General features: G+C 33.5%; 1 protein-coding gene across 1 annotated transcript in view; it reads left to right on the top strand.

Annotated features, from left to right (window-relative positions):
- ADAM10 (ADAM metallopeptidase domain 10) overlaps positions 1-17,302 on the top strand; it is a 100,064-nt gene that overhangs the window by 57,965 nt on the left and 24,797 nt on the right. The window contains exons 8-11 of the mRNA XM_037502573.2: positions 1,985-2,168; positions 8,449-8,612; positions 13,385-13,568; positions 16,866-17,016. Coding sequence (XP_037358470.2) covers positions 1,985-2,168; positions 8,449-8,612; positions 13,385-13,568; positions 16,866-17,016 — 683 coding nt within the window. The remainder of the gene's footprint in view (positions 1-1,984; positions 2,169-8,448; positions 8,613-13,384; positions 13,569-16,865; positions 17,017-17,302) is intronic.

Below are 17,302 nucleotides of genomic sequence, written 5' to 3'. Positions count from 1 at the left end.
CTCATATTTTTCTAAATTAATTTGACCTTGTACCTTTTTTGTATTAACATCAACTGAAACTCCAAAGAGCTATAGAACACATTTTGAGGAGGGTTGATTCAGAGCCACAGAGTTACTGATATTAGTTTTAATGTTTAAATAGTAAGAAAACATTCAATTACTTACAAAATCAGGCTAAATGAAAAATTTTCTAAATATGAATTCTTTCAGTGCTTATAGCTTTTAAGAATTTGAATTTATAAACTAGATAATCTGAGTTTAAAAATTTAATTTAACAGAAGTCTTACTGTAGGGTTTCTTTGTATTTGTGCTTCTATTTTTCTTAAAATATGATTGAGTAGATTATAATTTTAGTGCACAGATGTAACATATGTAATAATATAGCTAAAGGTAGTCCTTACTTTTAGATGTGGTATGATTAAATTTTAAATTGTGTGTTTTAAGGTGAAATATAATATATATTATAAGAACTATTCATAATCAATTGCTTTCGTGTATTTTGAGAGTAATGTGAACCTTTAAATGAACAAGTAAAAGTGAGAAGTGGTATAAGTATTGGTGTTTAGTAGGTAGAGCAATAAAGTGCCAAGTAGTAAAAAATAGGGAACCCCTGGAAAAATTTAAGTGAAGCACATTTTTTGAGTAAAATTATTTGCATTGCAAAGAATTGCATGTGTATAAATGTGACAGTTGTTTCCAGGCTTTTAACTGAGATTGAAATTTTAGTTTAGATCTCCTCTAGTAAATGAATTGAAATTTGTATTAGCAAATATTTAAATATTAATCATCTCATTTTTAATAGAGGTAACTAAAATATAAGGTTCAATTTTTACTTGTAGCTTATATTATAGAATTACATTTCTATGTTTAATGGTAAAAAACTATCTACAACATGTTACTAAGCATAGGCTGTTTATAATATATAGTGTACTTGCTTTTGGATTTTTGGGTATGTGTATTAGATGACCATTACTGGTTGCTTTTGGTTTATTGTTAATGGAGAAACCACATATTTTTAAATCTCTACTTAGGCAGTTGCTCCTCAGTGGTGGTTTTGCCATTCTGCTTCTAAGCTTTTGGTTTTATTGAAGGGTCTGGATCCTAAAAGGATCATACTTTTCATTTAATCCTTTTCTTACAACTGACATTTTCAGTAGACTGAGGTTTGCCTTTTAAAAAATGTTTACTTTCATACTTATCCCTTTTAATCTCTGTCAACAATCTTGAATATAATTCTCTGAACTTACTTGCTGAAAGCCAAATTGTTTTAGGATTTCAAAGGGTAGGCAGTTGTTTCGGAAAGGAGACAGCAACTAATAAATGAAAGCTTTTGTTTAGAAGTTTGGAATCAAAACCCACTATTCTTCAGATTGTGAAGGAGGAACTTGCGCCAGGAATATAATAGCTAAGTATTAGAAGAAACATTCTTCTGATGAACAGTAAGAAAAAGGAATTGTCAGTTAAAAGAAAATAAACTTCTTGTCCACATTTTCAGGGTAAAAAACTGATCTTGCAGTTAGTTGGGTTTGACTCATATGACTCTCTAGGCAAGGAGAACCAAGATAAAAATTTGTCTGTTTTATGTTGTAGTAATTAGCTAAAACACAGGGTTTTATGTCCTTATACCACATCACCATATATATGTAGGAGATCAGCACTAAAAGACTTGCTCAGAAAATTAAATTTTGAGAACCATACTTACTTTATTAGAAGTTTGGAATAAAACTTGTTTTTCCATCACAAGTGTTGAGAAGTCTGGTGAATACTTGCTCAGAAATTTAACATATTCAGTTTTAATTCCCTTACCTGCATTCTTGATGTCTAAGATCAGCTCAGGGATGGGGGCAGTGGGCACAACTGTAAAAGGCTTAATTCTAGCCTGATTGAATCATTTTGTCCAGGAGGATGCAGGAGATTAGTAGAAACTTAACACTAAGGTCCTGCTAATATTAATTGCCTATTTAAATGATTGTTTGCATTTTAGATCAACACAACTGCTGATGAAAAGGACCCAACAAATCCCTTCCGTTTCCCAAATATTGGTGTGGAGAAGTTTCTGGAATTGAATTCAGAACAGAATCATGATGACTACTGTTTGGCCTATGTCTTCACAGACCGAGATTTTGATGATGGTGTTCTTGGTCTGGCTTGGGTTGGAGCACCTTCAGGTAGTCTGTCTCTGTCTTGACTTAACACTTGAAACAAAAGCAATTTTTTGGGCAGTTTGAATTTTATAGAATACAGGAGAAAAGGATGCCTATACAATATCTTAATTTATACTACTTGGGATAGGTGAGATTCATAAACATAATATAATTTTAAAAAAGATGAGTCTATTTTATTTTGAAAATGATTACTTACAGGGAGATATTCCAATATTTGGTACAGTTAGTAGCTGAAATAAATAATTTTATGATGGAAAGGTAGTTCTTAGTTTTGAAACCAAAAGCAAAAGGAATATTGGGAACAATTATTTTTTGTTATCTTATTTTAATGATATCTCAACCATCATTTGTAGTGTTGTTCATTTTATTGAAGCAGCCAGCATTTGGCTCTTACTTGTATATGAAAATGTTGGGGCATATTATTGGGGATCTTTGTCTAAGACTTTCCTTTCTCTGTTTAAATCTCCAACTCCAGCTCCTTGGATACTTTTTCTAACACTTCTGAAAAGGGGCTAGCTAGGGATAGAAGAAAGGGGTGCCAGAGTGGGAAAGAGAGATCTTTGTTCCTTTAACTCAACTTTTTCTAGTATAAAGCATCTGCCTGGATATAACATCAACAGCTAGCTTTCTTCTTCAATCCTTTGCCTGCAGACTAGCTAAATTGAGTTTTATATTTAACCTACATTTTATTTTTTTTAATAAGGAACTTTATATATTTGGTCTTATTGATCATTACAATACCCTTCTGAAGGTGAAGTATTATTACCTGCTTTCTACAGATGAGGAAACTTGGTTTCAGAGACTTTGTGACCAACTTACTATCACACAAAACCTCGAATCTGGACCTTTTGACTCCAGGATCAGTGCATTTGGTAGTTATTTTACTAGGTAATATATATTATAACATCCTAGCTTTCTCTTTCTAAGACATTTCTAATAAATTAAAATGTTTTCTGCATCTTAGTAGATGTTTTATGGACTCCATTTCCTTTTTTCCTAGGAAAGAGGACTTATAAAATAATATTACTCTATAATATGTAGATATCATTTTGGGTTATTATGACATAATGGGAAGAGCATTAGATTGGAAGCTAAGAGACAGGGTTCTTGTCTGTTTTGTCTCTATAAATTCAGATACAGCCTTTTGCTTGATCTTGTTTATTTTTCCATAGTAATTTCTTCTGTCTTTACCCTTCCTTTGAGACTTCATATTTCTGCCTAGATCTCAGTAATGCTTACTTGTTATCTTGTTTTTATTTTAAATAATTTTTTATAGCTGATCTATTCATTCAGTTTGTCATCTGTTAGTGTTTTTTAATCTTTGTTTTATTTTGATTTGGCTTAATTTATTTAGATTCTTATTTATTTAACTTAATTTCATTTAAATCTGTAGGTATGGTGGTGGGAAGGATTTTGTCATTTTGTTAATTTTCACAGAATAGTTACTCAAATCATTAGCTATAGTTTTTCTCACTGACTCAGCTACTCTGGGAAAAGCAATTGAATAGTAGGTTTCCTATTTCTAAGTCTTTCTTTATACTACTTTTTATTCTCATTTAATGTGATACTATAGTTGGACCCAGCCTTGAGTTTCCTTAATGAGGAAAATAATACCTCCTACCCAACTCCATAATAAGTAGAAACATGTGTGAACTGGGCTAGCTGGGGGCTCCTACTTAAAATTATTGATATATAGGACCTAGAAGAGACCCAAAAAGGGTCGTCTGGTCTCCAGAACAAAGTTAATCTTGTATATGAATCTAAAAAGATTGAACTTTTTTTTACCCTAGTATAAAGAAAGTTCTGTGGTAAATAGGTAGCTTCAGCATTTAGAAACTGAAACATTGGTTCCTTAACAAAGTAAATGTTGTATTTTTGATAATCCTTTGGTTCTGCTTCATTTGCTGCACCCTTTTAACTCATCATTTGAGGGGCCATTTTTTTTTTGGTTTGTTTATTAAGATACATTCTGCTCATATATTGTTCATATGAATGTTAATCAGTTAATGAATGGGCCTCAGTTTGGTTAGGTCATTGGATAAGGCTGGCTCTGGAATTCATCTCTTTAATTAAATTCTGAACCTCTGACCTCAGTATTCCTCTATGAAGATTATTTTGTCAAAAGTTGTCTTCTTTTATTTTTTTTTTTTAGTTCAGAAATTTTTGCGTACTGGTACTTCAAGACATATACAGAGCTCAACATGGAGTTCTGAAGATAACCTAGAGCCTATTGATCTTAATCTGTTACAGTGTGTAAGTCTAATTACAAGGCTAGAAGAATTATATCATTAGAATATTTAACAAGACAGTTAATATTGGCATTTTGTGCAGGTTTGGATTGTCCCTTGCAGGAAGTTTGACATCTCTGTTCCCTACCCATTACATTTGACTACTGCTTCTCAGGCATGAAAGACAAGAGTGTTCTTCACATTTCCTAATAACCTCTCTGGGAGTGCTGCTACTATCTAGTTCAGAATTACTGCTCAGATAAATATTGTGTGGTCACACTACTATTTAGGTGTTTAGGTCTGTTTACATCAAAACTGTATTTATGGAGTCTTTCAAAGTATTTTATTAGCCATGGAGTTTTCTTTTCTTTGATGGGTTGTCTATTTTAAAGTTTAGGACTGATATTCTGTGACTTTAGCTCTCAGACAATCCTGGAGAAAGAAAATGTTATGTTTCTTTGCTGATCATTGAGTCATCCATTCATCAACAATTGCTTTTTGACTTATATAGAAAACATTTTACCCTTCTCATTGTTAATTCACAATTTGTATTTTTTAAGGATGACTGTAGTAAAATCTTAAATTTATTATATAAATCAATTACTGAACAAGTAATGGTTTAGGTAGAGGTATATGTGATATTGTATCACTTAACTAAGTTTCAGGCATATCGAAATTAGTATTTTTTTTAAAGGTTTATTTATTTATTTATTTATTTATTTATACAAGAACTGGAGTACAGGCCAGATGTGCGGGAGGGTGAGAGAATTCACCAGAGACAGAACTGGGAACAGAACAGGCAGACTGATGAAATATACTGCTGAAGGGAGCAGCAGGCGCGACAGGAGAGGTCTGCACGCCATATGGGCAGACCTTGCTGGTTGGCTGGGATCAAACTGGTGCTGCAGAGGCTGCGGACAGCTTTACAGCACGGTGCTCAACCACCTGCGCCACCAGGGGAGGCCCTTGAAATTAGTTTTTTTTAACAAATTGAAGCCTAGTTTATAAAATTAGATACAGCATTTTACTTCTTCCTGTATAATTGAGTTATCCCAACATATGCTATTAGTCTGTAAGAAATATTAAACTTTCCTATAAGCAATAGTCACTAAAATCAAAAGCACTTGTTTAAGTTAGGTAATGTATGAATCACGAAGATTTCATTTCAGCAAATTTATATATGATCTTTTGTTTAGATACATCTTAAAAATACAGAAGACTATATTATCAGAGTTTTTAATACACTATTCACTTTTTTTTAACTGATAAGGATTTGCAGTGTGGAGTCTGCTTAATTCAAGTTTGACAGTACCGAAATGGAACAATTTGCATATGGCAAATCTTCACTAAGGCAGGATATTAATTTACTATTTTTTTTAAATTATAATATATAGAATATAATTATTACACATATACTGCTTCTTCATATCTTTTCTAGTTTCTAGAAATACTGGTAAGAGTCGTTAGAAATTACCTCCAAAAGTAGAAGTAGCTTAAGAAAATTTATTAAATATTAATAAATCTTTGTTTTCTTTCTATTCAGTTCTGTGTAGAAAAGATACTAAGTTTTGAATATCATAAGGTTTTCAAACCTTTGCTGCTTACAGTCTGCATTTGGCTTAGTCTTTCAGTTTTTCTGTGAAGTACATTATTTCAGCTTCCTTCCTAAGTTATAACAGTAATTCAAATTTATATTTTGCTGCCATATATTTTGTAATATAAAAAGGAATAAGGCAGCAGTTTTACTGCATGTCATTCTTTCAGATCTGTTTTAAATTGCTTTCTATTATCTGTTTTCTCAGGGATTATGCATATTAACATTTTTAATGGTTTAATGACTTGTTTGTTAACTTTGCATAGAGAAAGCTAATGTGAAATTATATGATTGGTCATCAGAATATCCCAAGCCATTTGATTATATTTTAGTAAAAATTGAAACCTTTTCAATATGAATGTAAACTAAATAATTGCTCACCAAAATCTTTTATAGATTTTTAAGAGACTATATGGTCTTGTTAGTATAGTGTGTACATAGGCATGGATTGACCAGTGGTTTCATGTTTTGCAATTTTTTGATATTAACTCTCTTTAAATATGAGAGCACTTTCATTTTGGTATTAAGTTCTTAAGTTTCTGTTAATGGAAACATAAACTACAAAATGATTTCATATACATAAATGGAAATCTGGGTTTTCTTTTATTTGTTTATTTTATGTATATTTTACATTATTGTTCATTTTTGTACAATTTTGCTTTCTCCTCTCAGGTGTGGTCCTTATAGAATTCCCACCACTAGTTCACCCATGCGCCATCGTCATAGTCCCTTGTGGTCTTCCCTTTCCAGTTTTGATCCCTCTCCTTCTCGCTCCCCTGCAGAATGTCTCTGATTTATAGCTGCCGGCTTTTTTTTTTTTTTTTTTTTCTATTTATTGTTATTATTTTTCCCCCCTGGTCCCTTATTTGGTTCCCCTGTATTCCTCCTGTAAGTGGAACCATTCGATATTTTTCTTTTTTCTTCTGGCTTGTTTCACTGAGCATAATCCCTTCTAGCTCCATCCATGTTGCTGTGAATGTCATGAGTATATCTTTTTTGATTGCTGAACAGTATTCCATTGTGTATATATACCACCTCTTCTTGATCCAGTCATGTGTTTTTGGGTATTTGGGTGGTTTCCAAGTCTTACCTATTATAAATAGTGCTGCAGTAAACATAGGGGTGCAGGTATCCTTTTGAATGAGTGTTTTTGTGTCCTTTGGGTAGATCCCTAGGAGTGGAATTGCTGAGTAGCTCCATTTTTAGTAGTTTGAGGAACTTCCACACAGCTCTCCATAATGTTTGGACCAGTTTGCATTCCTACTAGCAGTGCAGGAGAGTTCCTTTTTCTCCACATCCTCACCAACATTTGTTTTTGTGAGTGTTTTTTTGTCCTTTGGGTAGATCCCTAGGAGTGGAATTGCTGGGTAGCTCCATTTTTAGTAGTTTAAGGAACTTCCACACAGCTCTCCATAGTGATTGGACCTGTTTGCATTCCTACTAGCAGTGCAGGAGAGTTCCTTTTTCTCCACATCCTCTCCAACATTTGTTTTTGTTAAGTGTTTTTGATATGTGCCATTCTCACTGGCATAAGGTGGTATCTCATTGTGGTTTTGATTTGCATTTCCCTGAATATAAAGGATATTGAACATTTTTTCATTTACTTATTGGCCATTTGCATTTCCTCTCTGGAGAAGTTTCTTTTTAGCTCTTCTGCTCATTTTTTGACTGGATTGTTGGGTTATCTTTTAAAAACTGAAAGTATTCTCAAAACACATTGGAAAATAATTCAATTATTTGAGCTTATTTTTGAAAAAAGTCCAAGCCTATCAAAACTTTGAGAGTTAGAGAGTGAACTCCTGATAATCAGTTAAGATTTTGCCACATTTATTCTCTTTCTTTCTACCCCTTCTCTTTCCTTACCCTTCCTTTTTTTAATATCTGTGTGACATAATTCTTTTCTTTTCCCCAGCTTTTTTGAGGCATAACTATCAGTTAAAATTGTTGGATATTAAAAGTGCACATAGTGATGATTTAACATTAGTATAGATTGTGACAGGATCCCCCTTCCAGTTAACTGTGTATCATCACTCCACATATTTACCTTTTTTTCATGTGTGAGAATGTTTAAGTTATATTCGGCCAATTTAATTAATACAATACAGTGTATTTAACTATTGTCAACATGTTATGCATTAGATGCTCAGATCTTATTCATTTAATAACTGAAAATTGATACCCTTTACTCCCTATTTCTCTATCCATCCCCCTCCCCAAACAACCACCATTAATATTTTTTATGAAAATATGTAATTAATCCTGGGAATTTCTTTAAATATGTGCCATTAAAACTTTTATTTCAAATACTTTCTGAATGTTAGACTAAACAAACTTTTGAGTATTTGATATATATGGGTGCCAATGAAAATATGACATATTTTTAATTTAATGTAGTGTATATTAGAGAATCTTTTTTGATGGGAAATAGAGGCTAACGTAGCCATATTTTGTTCTGAATTAGGAAGCTCTGGAGGAATATGTGAAAAAAGTAAGCTCTATTCAGATGGTAAGAGGAAGTCCTTAAACACTGGAATTATTACTGTTCAGAACTATGGGTCTCATGTGCCCCCCAAAGTCTCTCACATTACTTTTGCTCATGAAGTTGGACATAACTTTGGATCTCCAGTAAGTATTGCCTAATTACTAGAATTTAAAAAAGTTATTAACCTAACTTTTATGTTGAGTGATTTTTGTTCTTGTTGCTTACCGTGAAAACAAGTACATATGAATATTTAGGGTTTTAAAACAAATTTTATTGATGTGACATTGATTTATAATATGTTTCAAGTATATGTTTTCTGACTCTAGAACAGTATCTAGTACATGATTTATTCAAATAGTTGTTGAATTAGAATCACTTTTCATTGTTTAAAGTTCACTTTGAATTTTTGTTTTTAGCTTGGTTTCTGTTAAAGTGTTATTACAATTTATACTAGATTTGTCTTTCTCCACTATGGAATGGTATTGCTATTTTAAATTTTGCAATATGAAAGTATTTTTTGGTGATTTTAGGGCTTATTGAAAAACAATAGGAAAATTTTATTTGAAAACAATATGTAAGTTTATTTATTTTTTAATTTTTTTTTTAAAGATTTATTTATTTATTCATACAAGCACTGGGTACAGTCAGAAGCGCGGGAGGGTGAGAGAATTCACCAGAGCCAGAGCGGGGAGCAGAGCAGGCGGAAGGACCGAAGTACACTGCTGAGGGGAGCAGTGGGCGGCGGGAGAGGTCTGCGCGCCATGCGGGACCCTCCTCCAGTGGTCGGGGAACAGCCGGGGATCAAACTGGCTGCAGAGGCTGCGGGCAGCTTCACAACCCAGCGCTCAACCGCTGCGCCACTGGGGAGGCCCTATTTTTTAATTTTTTAAAGATTTATTTATTTATATATACGAACCCAGGGTACAGGCCAGCTGCACGGGAGGGTGAGAGTAAGTTTATTTTAAATGTGCCTTATAACTTATAAAAATGATTTGAGTTCAATTTCTTTAAAGTTTTTTAGTTTAGTAAAATTTTTTATTCTTGTTGTATAAAGCCCTCTAAAGCACTTCTCTGATTTCCCCCCAATTTGTAAAATATAAGTTACTTCTCACTAAATTGGAAGTCTTTCCCCTTCTAAGTCTCAGTTTGAAATTGATAGATTATTATTCTTAGAAGATTTAAAGCATGTTTAATCTCTCTCTACCTCTTGACTGTTTTTGTGATCTATTCTTAAAAGTATATTTAAAATTTTAGAAATTTTAGAGATGGAGAATTGTTGTTCATGGTTAATTTGCATTTACAAGGCAGTATTAAATGCCCTTTTCTCCCAGTTCTCCCTGTTCTCCCAGTTCTCTGGGTTCCAACCCTAACTAGGGGAGTTGTAGTAAGCACTCTTCCAAATACTCTTTCTTTATTCTGGGGCCTCTCAAATTTTAATGTACAGACAAATCACAGAAAATGTGAAGATACAGATTCTGTTTCAATGCACCTTTGGTGGGGCTTGAGTTTCTACCATTGTAAGATACTCCCAGGTGATGCTACTGCTGGTAATTTCTGGACCACACTTGGAGTAGGGAAGCTGATCTATTCTCTTCATTTTCTGTTTAATGGTCCCTACTCAGCTGCCAGAGAGGTGTTTTTAGTACATCAATGCTATATTATTACTTAATGGATGAATTGGTTCAGTCTTTACCTACTTGCTATCTTTTCCTATTATAGCAGACTACTTTTAATGACAGCCATGCTCACTCTCACCCATTCCTTTGTGCATGTGGTGTACTGTACCATACATATGCTTAGAAATAGTTGCTTAGTAATTTAATAGTAGGATCATTCAGAGCCATAAATTCCTGAGCTTGTATCCCTTGATATCTTTATTTGAAATCTGTCTTCTTTTATATATTTGTACTGTGTCAATATTACTTTCTCCCTGAGTGGTTCATACTATCCCTTGTGTTTGTTTATCCTACTTCAAATATTTATATTGCACACCTAATGTTCACTACTTTATAAGTTTTCTTGTGGAAAGTTGTAATCATGAATGAGAAAAGTTCCCTGTCTCGATGTAAAAATTCTAATATAGTTCCATTTTTGCAACATTGATTTATTCTTTGTCCAGGTGTAGTTCTGATCATGTCACTTCTATTTTTGACTTTACTTCCAGTGCCTGCTAATAAAAATTCCTTATCTTAGCATTTAGCGGTTTTCATAATTTGGATCCAAATATATTTTCAAGTGTTATCTCCCACTCTAGTCAAATAGATATGTGTAGTCCATTAAAACTTTCCTTCTGCTAGAAGTCATTCTTTCCCATTTCTCCTTATTGAAATATCTTGATCCATGTTATATAATGTAAATTAATATGGTCCCTTTGTCAGGTAGTTTGACAGTATGTATCAAGACACTTAAAATGTTCAACATTTAACTTGGTAACACTATCTCTGGAAATCCTCCTAAAGGAAATAAATGGAGAATCTGTCAAACATTATGTATGTTTTGAAAATAAAAATAAGTGTATTGCAATTTCATTTATAATAGTAAAAAATTTTAAATAGCCAAATTGGAATATTGGATAGGAAGTGTGGAATAGCCTATAGTTATTTAAAAATCAAGTTTTTCTGTGCTTACCCTACACTATTAAGCTACACATGGTATAGTTCAAATGTTATATGAAAAAATACATGTGATTAAATACAAATCAGATAGAAAATAGACCAAATAGTTGTAAAAATTTTCTGTTTTTCTGTCAAATCAAGATTATAGTTTTATTGTGAAGCCATTCTCTTTATTTGAACTCTCACAACACTTTTTTGGAGTACAAATCAAGATGACCTTTATTTTACTATTTCATGGTTTGCTTATTGTGTGCTTATTAATTCCATTTTCTGAGGATGACAAATAGCTGGCATGCTTGTTTACAACCTGTTCCTCTTCCCTGGCCATTGATGATTACCCGTTACAATATCCTCTGGACCAGTAAAGTGATAACTGTTAGCAATCTGTAATGGATTTATGAGACAGATTATTTATGAGTCAGATTAGGCAGGCACATCACAATTTGCTACCCATTTAAAATAGAATATAAGTCTTTTGAGGGCTAGGGACAGTGCTTAACTCATTTTTTTTAATGTTATAATTTAATTCATTCTTGTATAATATTGAACAACTCTAATATTTACTGAAGGGTGATAAGATATTTTGTAATGACATTAAGAGACTCTTTTGGGGACTTCTTTTTCTAAAAGAGTAATGTTGAGAATAGTTCTAGTTCTAAACATTATTATAAGAAATCAAACTGAATTCTATAACTGAAAACAAAAGGCAAGATTATATATATTGGAGAATGAAGAGTTGTTAAATTCAAAATTATTTCTAGGGCCTCCCCGGTGGCGCAGCGGTTGAGCGCTGGGTTGCGAAGCTGCCCGCGGCCTCTACGGCGCCGGTTCGATCCCCGGCTGCTCCCCGGCCACCGGAGGAGGGTCCCACATGGCGTGCAGACCTCTCCTGCCGCCTGCTGCTCCCCTCAGCAGTGTACTTCGGTCCTTCTGCCTGCTCTGCTCCCCGCTCTGGCTCTGGTGAATTCTCTCACCCTCCTGCGCTTCTGACTGTACCCAGTGCATGTATAAACAAAACAAACAAACAAACCAGCAAACAAATAAATAAAGCATGCCTCTATAAAAAAAAAACAAAAAAACAAAAAAACAAAATTATTTCTAGAGGAAAGGCAAAAGGTATCAGAAAGAATAAAGGTGAAACTAAAGGCCATACTTTAAATAACTGCTTCAGATTCTGAAGTAGAAAATCAAAGTGACATATTTACATAAATAAATATACAAGAGCTGGTGTACGCCAGACGTGTGGGGTAGAGGAGGAGGGGTGAGAGGATTCACCAGAGACAGAGTGGGAAGCAGAAAGGGCGGATTGACTGAAGTACACTGCTGAGGGGAGCAGCGGGTGAGACAGGAGAGGTCTGCTGCGCCATGTGGGTAGCTTTGGCCGGAAATCGAACTCATGCTGCAGTGGCTGTGGATAGTTTGATAGTGCTGAGACTTAACCTCTTGTGCCACCAGGGAGGCCCACCACCATTTCTGTTGTGTTCTGAATTGTTGTTTGAGGAGAATTGTGAGGCATATTTTTTAAATGCATATTCTGGGACAGGTGTTGGGAGATGGTGAAATGGCACTGCTGTCATCAGTTAGTGCTCTGTTTCTTGGTCCCAGTTCTAGTCACATAAGTGTATTTACTTTGAGGAAATTCATAGAGCTGTGGCTTGGTACTTTTCTGTTAGAAAATCTGATACTTCATTAATGTTTATTAGCAACCAGAGCTACTTCTGCACACATTACCACATACATTTTATTCTGCAAAATGGTGTTTTGGTTTTACCTCCTGATTTCTCAAAATTTTCTTTAAAAAATAGATTATTGTGTTTCATTCATATCTGTTTCTATTTATCATTAACTCTCTTACATGCCTATTTTGTATGTACTTCCCTTTATGCCATTCTCTCTTGTTTCCATACTCCTGTCTTTCTACACCTGTGTCTTCTCTGAACTGACCATAGCAAGTCTTTTAGCATGTATTTAAAGGACTTCTTAGTTTTTAAAAGTAGTTTATATACCTATTACTTGTTTTAAAAGTAGGTGAACTTATTTTTTAATAGACTTTTTTGACGGTTTGTCCTCCATTTTACTCTTCATTTGCAAAGCTATAAAGTGTTGTAGCTGGACCTCCACTGATTTTTCCATTCATAAGAACAAACTGTTTTCCTACTCACGGTATAAAACAATTGTAAGATCCTTTCTACAAGAGCATCCACAAACTTGTTCTTTTGATGAGAAAATTATATTTAATCAGATGACCTGAAAACCTTATTTTATTTTCTGTTTATGTAATTCTGTATTCTGTTTGACAGCATGATTCTGGAACAGAGTGCACTCCAGGAGAATCTAAGAATTTAGGACAGAAAGAAAATGGCAATTACATCATGTATGCAAGAGCAACATCTGGGGACAAACTTAACAACAATAAATTCTCACTCTGTAGTATTAGAAATATAAGCCAAGTTCTTGAGAAGAAGAGAAACAACTGTTTTGTTGGTATGTATGTATATTTTCCCAACATTTCATTATGAATATTTTGTAATTATTAACTTTGTAATTATTAACTGCCCATTTTGTAATTACTAACTTTTTATCACATGTCTAGGTTTCAGTATTCACTACCATAGTCAAGATACAAAACAGTTCCATCACCACAAGGAACTCTCATTGCTGCCCTTTTATAACCATTCCCAGCTCCCTCCTGCTCTCCATTTATCTGCCCTACTAGACAGTTCTCCATTTCTAAAATTTTGTCACTTTAAAATGTTAAATTAATGGAGTCATACAGTATGTGGCCTTTGGAGTAGGCCTTATTTGCTGAACATAATTTCCTGGAGATCATCCAGTTCGTGTGTATATCAGTGGTTTTTTTCTTTCCATTGCTGAGTAACATTCCATGATATGGGTAGACTACAGTTGTTTAAGCATTATCCTGTTGAAAGACATCTGGGCTATTTCCATCCAGTTTTTGGCATTTATAAATATAGGTGCTGTAACCTGTACATGTTTTTTTCTGTGAGTGTAAGTTTGTATTTCTCTGGGACAAATGCCCCATATCTGATGCACGGATCATATAGTAAATTTTTTTTTTTTAAATTTAAACAAAACTGCCAAAATATTTTTGGGACTGAATGTATATTTCATATTTCCACCAACAATGTATGAGCAATCAAATTTCTTTATATACTTGCTGGGTTTTGGTATTTTCATTATTTGTATTCATTCTGATAGGTGTATGGTGATATCTCATTGTGCTTTTAATTTGTATTTCTGTGATGACTATAGATATTGAACATCAACATTTGCCATCCCTGTATCTTCCTTGGTGAATTGTCCATGTTTCCTGGACATTTCTAATTAGATGTTTTTCTGTTTTGAAATGCTTTGTATAATATAGATACTAGTCATTTGTCAGATACTGGTTTGCAAAGTTTTTCTGCAGGTCTGTAGCTTGTCTTGTCTTCCTTTTCGTAGAATGTTCCCTAGAACAAAAGTTACATTCTGATGAAGTCCAAATTACCATTTTTAAAATTATATTGATTTGTTAACTGTATTTTCACAGTAAGCTTTCTAATAGAAGTTGACTTTTAAAAATGAGCATACTGCTTTGTAGGTTTTATGGGAAGAAAATTTGTTTCTTAAATTATGGCAAAGATATATTCTTTCTGTAACTTGCATTTAAATAGACCTTTGTAGTTAAGCTCTTACTAAATAACTGGCTTGAAGTAATATTTCTATAGGAGATGAAAAATGCGTAGGAAATAGTGCTTCAAAGGTTTTCCAACTTTACATTTTCCCTTTTCTCCTATAAAAATGATTTTTACTAGACTTTAGAAAAATCATTATAATTTACTTAGGATATATGTACATGCTCCTAGTTTTGGAGAACAAAAGAGATGGTATAATATGAAAGATAGGACTGGAACTTTAGTTACCTCTAAGATTTCCTTTAATAATTGATATGGCTAGGGATAAGAAGGAACTTTCTGACTATAAGGCTAGAATGTATTTGATGCAGATCTGCCTCTTTTTGGTTCCCTGTGCTTGAGATGTATTTCCTTGTACTTAGTTCTCAATTTAAGGTCTGTACTATGACTGTATTCTACATAATTTGCTGTAATAGAAAAGAGCACTGGATTTTAGGTTTAGATTTAGGAAACCTGAGTTTAGTCTATGTTTTGCCTGTACTATAGCATATGATTTCTAGCAAGTAACAAACTCTGTGACAGCATTTTATTCTTATTCGCTACACTTAAAGTTCAGTGATTTTTATGATTTACAAATTGTAGCATTCATCTTCTAGTTTTATTTTATGATTTTTATTTTTATGATTTTATTTCATTTTTAAAGATTTATTTATTTATGCATACAAGAACTGGGTTATGGGCCAGAGGTGCCGGAAGGGGTGAGAGGATTCACCAGCGACAGAGTGGGGAACAGAACAGGTGGATTGGTTGAAATACACTGCTGAGGGGAGCAGCGGGCACAACAGGAGAGGTCTGCTATGCCACGTTGGTAACTCCCTGGCTGTATTGAACTTGTGCTGCTGAGGCTGCAGATAGCTTCACAGTGCTGTGCTTAACCCCTTGTGCCAGCAGGGAGGCCCTCCTCTTCTAATTTTAAAGTTCATTGACAAAAATCACAGAACTTGAAAGCCTAAAAACTTTTGTGAAATTATTTGCTGTCTTTAGATCATAGTCAAAACTTAATGAACCAAGATTTGGCCTAATACTGCTAGGTTCTGTGGGACTACAAGTGATATAAATAATACATGGTTCTTCCTGAAGGAGTTTGGTCTAACTGAGGAGCAAAACTAATTTACATTTGTAAAAAATTGCTTATTGACTTTGTTATAGTCAATTCTATAGAAAAAAATGACCCAATTTCTTTAACAAATAAATAATGTAAAAATAAAAAAGAAAGGAATAAAATCTGTTGCATATTAAAAGAACATGAAGACACAAGTCAGTTGAAAGCAACCACTTGGGAAGGGATTGGGGTAACTTTGTTTGGAACTTGGTTCAAATAAACCAATTGTAAAGAGATAATTGAAGAAAATTAGACATGGATTCACTGATGTTGTTAAGCATATTGTTCATTTTGTTAGATGTGACAATGGTATTGTGGTTAGACTTTAAGAAGAAAAATTACCTTATCTCTGATTTGTCCTGGAGTATTTGTAAGAACAAATTAACATATTAGGTATAGTTGTTTACAACATATTGCTGATAGTTATTAAAGCTAAGTGATTGGTTTATGACATCATTGTAATTATTCTTTTACTTCTATGTATGTTTGAAATTTTCTATTATAGAAAGGTTTATTTTTGGCTAATAAGGCACTGATCTTTATAAATAGTGCAGTCATTGTACACTAAAGTTCAGTATGGGATAGCCTAAATACAATGTTAATACTTACAGAAGGAACCATCAGATCAAATCCTCTCACTTACAGATTAAGAAACTGAGACCCCCAAATGATTTCCAGATTTCTAATTTGTTTTATTTTTCTTATTCATTAAAGTTTTCCTTTCTCCTTTTGTGATGAAACTCTAAAAAGAGTTTTTTTGTTGTTAATGTTATTGTTTAGGTGACATTGGTTTATAACATTGATAGGATTTAGAAGCATGGGATATCCACTTTCAAGTGTTGTTAACCACACTATACCTACCAAGATAGCCTAGCCCTCCACACACCACTCTGAATGTGCCCATCTCATCTAAAAGTGTTTATAAATTTTAAATAAAATTAATGTGTGCATACATGTTTATCATGTGTTATTTATTTTCCTCAGAATCTGGCCAGCCTATTTGTGGAAATGGGATGGTAGAACAAGGTGAAGAATGTGATTGTGGCTATAGTGACCAGTGTAAAGATGAGTGTTGCTATGATGCAAACCAACCAGAGGGGAAAAAATGCAAGCTGAAACCTGGAAAACAGTGCAGGTACCTTGCTAATTCCAGTAATGTTAATGTTCCTATAAAGTTAGGTGAAGGCAGGTATGACAAACCTAAAACTTAGATAAAGAGATGCATTTGGTTTTGAAACTTTGCCTTTGTTTTATTTATTATTTTTGTGTGTGTATAGCATTGTTTAGTGCTCTGTTCTTGGCAGATTGAACAACTTCTAACTTGAGCGGTAGGTGTTAAAAAAGTACATGCAAAGGATACTCAATAAAATTTAAATATTGAGGTATTGTAAAATCCATACACTCTTGGAACTTAGATATAT

This window comes from Talpa occidentalis, unplaced genomic scaffold, assembly GCF_014898055.3.
Source record: "Talpa occidentalis isolate TD23 unplaced genomic scaffold, MPIMG_talOcc4v2.1 talOcc4.11, whole genome shotgun sequence".
Classification (NCBI taxonomy): domain Eukaryota; kingdom Metazoa; phylum Chordata; class Mammalia; order Eulipotyphla; family Talpidae; genus Talpa; species Talpa occidentalis.
This window is presented reverse-complemented; position numbering and strand designations above follow the sequence as displayed.